At 51.6% G+C, this 5817-nt stretch overlaps 1 protein-coding gene across 1 annotated transcript in view; it reads left to right on the top strand.

Moving 5' to 3' along the window:
• The first annotated feature begins 758 nt into the window (after positions 1 to 758).
• The window catches only part of PPARGC1B (PPARG coactivator 1 beta), a 29536-nt gene continuing 24477 nt past the window's right edge, over positions 759 to 5817 (top strand). Inside the window, exons 1-2 of the mRNA XM_019534718.1 lie at positions 759 to 867; positions 1777 to 2060. Of these exons, the coding sequence (XP_019390263.1) occupies positions 759 to 867; positions 1777 to 2060 (393 nt within the window). The remainder of the gene's footprint in view (positions 868 to 1776; positions 2061 to 5817) is intronic.

The raw sequence follows: 5817 nt of genomic DNA, 5'->3' as shown, positions 1-5817 counted from the left end.
GGCAGAGCAAGAGTGTAAGCACAACGTGGAGAGAGGTGGGTGCAGCCTCCCCCAGTTCGGAGGGAGGCCTGTTTGTAGGGGCAGAGCGGGATGTCAGCTTTGGTGTAGTGCCTAGTCAGAGGTCAGCAGGGCTGTTGAAGAAGGCAGCCATGAGGTGCACTAAATTCATACTGTTCTGCTTCACCCCCTGGCCAAATTCCCATATAACTTAGTGTGAACAAGACCATCCCTGCAGGCTGTGGAGTACTGGGGACAGCACGGCCTTGTTGTTAATGAAGAGATGCCTCTCTATGTACCCTTCCCGAGTACATCCACTGAGGCACGCAGACTAGATGACAGGGTTTCAAATTAATACTCGCCTGAGGCCACTTTTCACACCGAGTGACTCCCCCCTTCCCCTCACTGCGGTCATTCCTGGCCCTCGCTGTCAGCACCTGGCGCGCACACACGGTCTCCAGCTAGTAGGGCAATGGTGCAGGGTCAATGGGGGCCAGGCCCTCAGTCACTTGAGCTTCCTCTTGTGCCAGCGTTCAATGCAATCGTTTATTCTGTCTCTTGGAGGGCCATGCAACCTAATGCGAGACAGCCATCAGGAAGAAGGCAGAAACGGGGCAGGTCTCAGCTGCTTTTCGTGATTAAATGGATATTTTTAGCTTCGTTCCCAGAGCTGAGATTGCCCTGTGTGCTCCAGACATTGATTCCTTTCTCCACTATTATTTTTCCTTTGAGTGTGCGTGTGTGGAGGGGGGAGGGCGGACATGATAGAAAGAGATGAGGAACTGGATTATTTCTATTGCCTTCTCAGTGACTTGGTTTCAGAGGAACTTGGGCTCAAGTTTCTACACAATGATTGTTACTGCCTGTTGGGTAATTTTTGGGAGTGGGTCGTATGGCTTCGCAGCAGTTGAGGGGTGATGGAGTTCAAGCTGGAAGACATGGAAGGGCAGAGGCAGGCAGTAGGAGTTTGGGGAAATGAAAAAGCCAGCCTGTCTAGCTCTAAACCTGTCCATACACAAGTCGTGGCCAGTGCATGGTTACTTTGTGCACTTTCAAAGTCTCTTGCCTGCCTCCCTAGCTGCTGACTTTCAGAGCCATAGGAAAAGCCTTGAATGTCTGCATTCTGCCACTGGAGGCTAAAGTGGCTTAAGTTTCCCCTAAGAGCACAGCCAGCTGCTGTGTCAGTGTCTGGGCTGCAGTGCTCTGAGCTCGCTCGTGCTCGTGAAGCAGGACGAGGATTTTCCACCTCATTGCCAGGCTGGCGCACCTGCAGTGGAGCTTCCGGCAGAGGAGCGCCGCAGGAGGCAGTGGTTGAGTTGCTGGGTAACTTGCTGAAGTTTTTGAGATGAATTTCAAATGGTGCAGGTGCAGCTGCAGCCACTTGATCTGTAAAGTGCAAAATGAAGAGGACCCTCAGTACTGCCTTACCGCTATGCCAAAGGCTGTGTGCTGTTGCCAGAGGCTGCACACCATTGTTCCGCACTGACCTACACACCACTGGGTGCCAACAAGCTCTGCTTGGGGTAAATCTGACTCGTAAGATGCCTGGATGCCTTCCACTGTTGCTCTCTGTTTTCAAGTAGAGCTCAGTGCCTCAAGAGCCACATGGTTTAGGATGGAGCACTGAAGGTTGGAGCTTGTCTGAGGATGCACCCCCATATTAAAGTAAAAGCCTATAAAAATCTTCCTCTTAGATGACGTGTTGTCTTTGGGCTCCGGGAAGGTACCCAAGGCAGTCCTTGGTTGGACAAAGGTTGGGCCCTGAGTTGGACGTGACCTGACGGGTGTGTAACAGATGGGCCTTTTGCGAGTCATGTTCTTTGGGCTTTCCTTGGGGCAGCAGACAGAGGAGAAGACAGCTGGGCTCACTCCCTCTCTTCTCTCCACAGCATGAAGTGTCTGGCGAGGAGCACCTGTACTCCGATTTCCCCGAGATTGATTTGTCCCAGTTGGACGCTGGTGATTTTGACTCTGCCAGCTGCTTCAGCGAGCTGCAATGGTGCGCCGAGCACTCCGAGACCGAGTCCAGCCAGTACAGCACAGATGACTCCGAGCTCTTACAGGTACCGTAACCTGCCAAGCTCCTTGCCCCAAGAGAGAAGCCATAAAGAGGCACTGCTGCTCTAGGGCACATCTTTCCTTCTGAGTCCCCCTCCTCCCCACCCACAAAACCTGCTGGGAGCTCACTGATGGGCACTCGAAGGGAACACATCTCTGCAGGGTGGGCATGTGGGCCCCTAGGCTAGCCAAAGGTGGCCATAAGGACTGCAGAGCAATGTAGGGCTAATCTGCGCTCTGGCCCTTATCTCCGAATTGGTTGAAGCCAATGGAAAAGCCTCCTGTTTATTTTAGGGAGCTTTGGATCAGGTGCTAGTTCAGGAGCAGTCTCCGAGAGGCCCTGTCTTCTCTTCAAACTGTTCAGATGGGCCCTGCCAGGCAGACCAGGAGGTGTTGAAGTCCCATTTGCTTTCACATGGATGGGTGCAGCAAATTCCTTAAGACCTGCAGGCTGGAGTGAGCACTGTCAGCACAAGGCCGTCTGCAGCTGTGTACTTAGAATTGCTGCGTGCACGGCCCACTGGGGCCAGGACAGCCCTGCAATGCAGGCCTCAATTGGGCCTTCTGCTGCCTAGCACCACTAGCCCTGAAATTCCTCATCAGGTGGCAGTGACTTTTTCCCTTCCTTCTCCTGGCTCAGTGTGGGGAAGTAGAGAAGAGGTGGTGGGGTGGGGAGGGGGTTCAGGCTATTAATATCTCTTCCCCAGCTGATTAGCGCTCCATTAATTTGCACTCCATTTCTAAATGGAGCAAGCGGAGTAAGGCTAATGAGGAGGTGGAAGAATAGAAGAAGGCTGCTGAGCCAATCCTCCTGTGATGTATTATTAAAAGGAAATTACAGGATAGTGCCTCGCGCATCCTGTTTGATTCGGAATCTGACAGCTTGTGCTGGGGCGGCGGCGGCAGTTTCTGAGAGGCTCAGCCGCGGCGGCACGGAGTGGCATGGCACAGGAATGTTAATTGCCAGCACGCACAAAGCACCTTCCCTTTTATCAGCCTCTCCAGCTTCAGCATCACCTCTGCATCTCTGCGCACACGTTTATTTATAGCGGAGGCTCCCTCTCAATGAGCTGCTCTCAAAATAGCCCTGCCTGCAGCCCACCAATAGCCCGATCTGCGCTCAGCCAAGCGCTGGCAAGGTGGACAGTGGCTCAGACAGCCCTGCAAGCAGACTCCGTGATGGGGCATGGAGAGTCAGCTTGGTCTCAGGGGTTGGACACAGGCCTGAGTGACAGACCTGGTGGTTTGCCCAGCTCTGCCACTGGCTCCTTACGTGACCTTAGCAGGCAGCTTTGCCTGGCCTCAGTCTCCCCCACAGATAGAGGTTGCCCTACCCAGTAAAGGGCTCTGTGGTCTATGATTGAAGAGAGCTGTATTTACACTAATCTTTGTCCCAATGTCGTGTATCTCTGTGCCAGTGCATGGAAAAGATCCTGGTGGTCAACGTGCACACTGACAAGCACATGTGCCCACATCAGTGGTCATGAATAAACACGGTGTTTACAGAACAGAGCTGGGTTCAAGTCACAACGTTTGGATCCAGGTGCAAATCCAGATCCCCACTTCATCAACCTTTTGGGGAGCCTCTGGATTCGGGGTTCCAGCTCAGATTCTTCTCAGTATCTGACATCACAGCCCAGGGGGGTTGGCAGCATGCAAGCTCAGCGCTTTGCTCCGGGCCCTTCAGGCAGAAGCACTGGCTGGTAGCATTAGAGGGAATAACCAGCATGAGTGCTCATCAAACCCCAACTCTGGTGGCCCTTCAAGGTGGCTGGCACATGCAATCCAGGGAAAGCCACAGTGTTAAGTGCTGGCTTTTTTAAAGAAAAGAAAATGAAAGATGGATTATTTTTATCCCCAGTGTTGACATTTGCAGTTAGGAAGCAAATGGACCTTGTTCTTAGATTGCCACATGGAACAGGAAGGAAGTGAGGAGGGAGGAGCCATTTTGAGTGAAGAGGGAAGGGCAGGGACAGGCTAAGACATGGAGTGGCACCAGGGACTAGCTCTGCTGTTGCAGGTGGCCAGGGAGGCATTATGATCTCCCTGGAACAGGGGCTGTGACTTCCCTGGCAGCACCTGTCACACTATGGGCACTGCTGCCACTGGCATTTCGCAGCAAAGGTTGGGATCATGGCAGTGGGTTACTAGTGCCAACTCCAGATGTGGGTGAGGGTGGGAGCAACAATGGGCACCCTGTCCCTTTCCCTCCTGTCGGTACCTGTTGGTCAGTCTGTGATGCTTGTCTGGCCCCACCACTGAGTGTTGGAGCACCTTACATCAGGAAGTGCAGTCATCACTCTTTCACAGCTGGGAAGCTGAGGCACAGCTTAGACAAGTGGCTTGTCAGAGCTCACACAGGGTTTCTATAGCAGAGCAGGGAACTGAATCTGGATCTTTGACCTCCCAGGCTGGCATCTACCCTCTTCAATATCCTCTCTTGTGTCTATGACCTCAACATGCCACATCCCATTCCCTTAGCTGATGGCTGTGCTTGGGAAACGACTCTCAACTGCTCTCATCACCCTTTAGGAAAGGGAGCCTAGCTCACTGATGCCCACTAGCAGCCAGTGGTTGATCTTTGCATGGCTAAATTTGTTGGAGACTTTAATAAAAAAAAAGAACATGGAAAAAGCCCCAGTATTTTCTACTGTTCCCATTGCAGTTTGATAATGTACTGGTGCTGTGCTTGAAAAGGGTCCTGAAGAGCTGATGACCCCTCATCATGAGATGCATATTTTCTCTTGAGCTTCCTGCGGTAAAGATAAACAGAAGAGAGAGGCGAAAGATGGGCCTGCAAACAGTGAGCAGGACATGAAATGTATCCTGCTGAACTTGCACGTACACTAAGCTCCGGCCAGTCACGGGCAGAAATAGAGAGGGCCAGCAGTGGACCACCCTGATGCCTTGTCTCTTGCTGTCATAACTGCAAGCAGGGTTGAAGGTCTGAAGTAAAAAGGTTCTTGCATAGATCAGTGTTAGCAGATGCCTAGCCCATATTCCTCTCAGCTGGTCCTCCTTGTAGACCCCAATTCATCCCTGTACCTAAAGCTTATCTGCTATTATCCTTTTACTGTGATAAATTATTCATAATTGGGAATGTTCCATGAAATAAGCAAAGAGAAATGCATCTTCCATCACATTCTTCTTCTGTCTAGTGTTTCTGCCCTGTATTTGCCCTTCAGTTTGAACAGTTGGTTACAACAGGCTGAGGAATTGTTAGGGACCCTCAAGCCTGTGGGTGAGCTCTGGGTGGAACAGGGACTGTAGACAGAGAGTGAGGTGCAACAGCCGGGCTGCGTGTCAGAGCCCAGCACTGGTATAAGCAGAGGAGAGAAGAAGTTCACCATCAGAGCTGTGGTGGAAAAGGTTGTGACCCTAATGAGGTCTTCTCTGTGAAGAAACAACACTCAAAAACTAGTAGGTTCATGAACATGGTTTTACTAAAGTCAGTGGCCACGGACACCTCTCCACACAGCGGCATTGCATCATGGCATTGTGTTGTATTGCAGAACAACAACAAACCTTAACCGCAGACATTCAGAACTCATGGGTAGATCCAGACAAGTGCGGGCATTTGGTTCCCTGGGGACAAGTATCCTTGTCAAAGTCTTTGAAAAAATTATCAAGGCTCACATTTGTGAGAGCCCGGCGGGGCAAGTTATGCTGAGGGGAAACCAGCATGGGTTCGTGGCAGGCAGATCGTGCCTGACCAATCTAGTCTCTTTTTATGACCAGGTTACAAAACGCCTCGACGCAGGA

The sequence above is a fragment of the Crocodylus porosus genome, unplaced genomic scaffold (genome assembly GCF_001723895.1).
Source record: "Crocodylus porosus isolate Cpor-Errol unplaced genomic scaffold, CroPor_comp1, whole genome shotgun sequence".
In the NCBI taxonomy this organism is placed as follows: domain Eukaryota; kingdom Metazoa; phylum Chordata; order Crocodylia; family Crocodylidae; genus Crocodylus; species Crocodylus porosus.
Note: the sequence above shows the minus strand (reverse complement) of the source record. Positions and strands in the feature narration are given on the sequence as shown.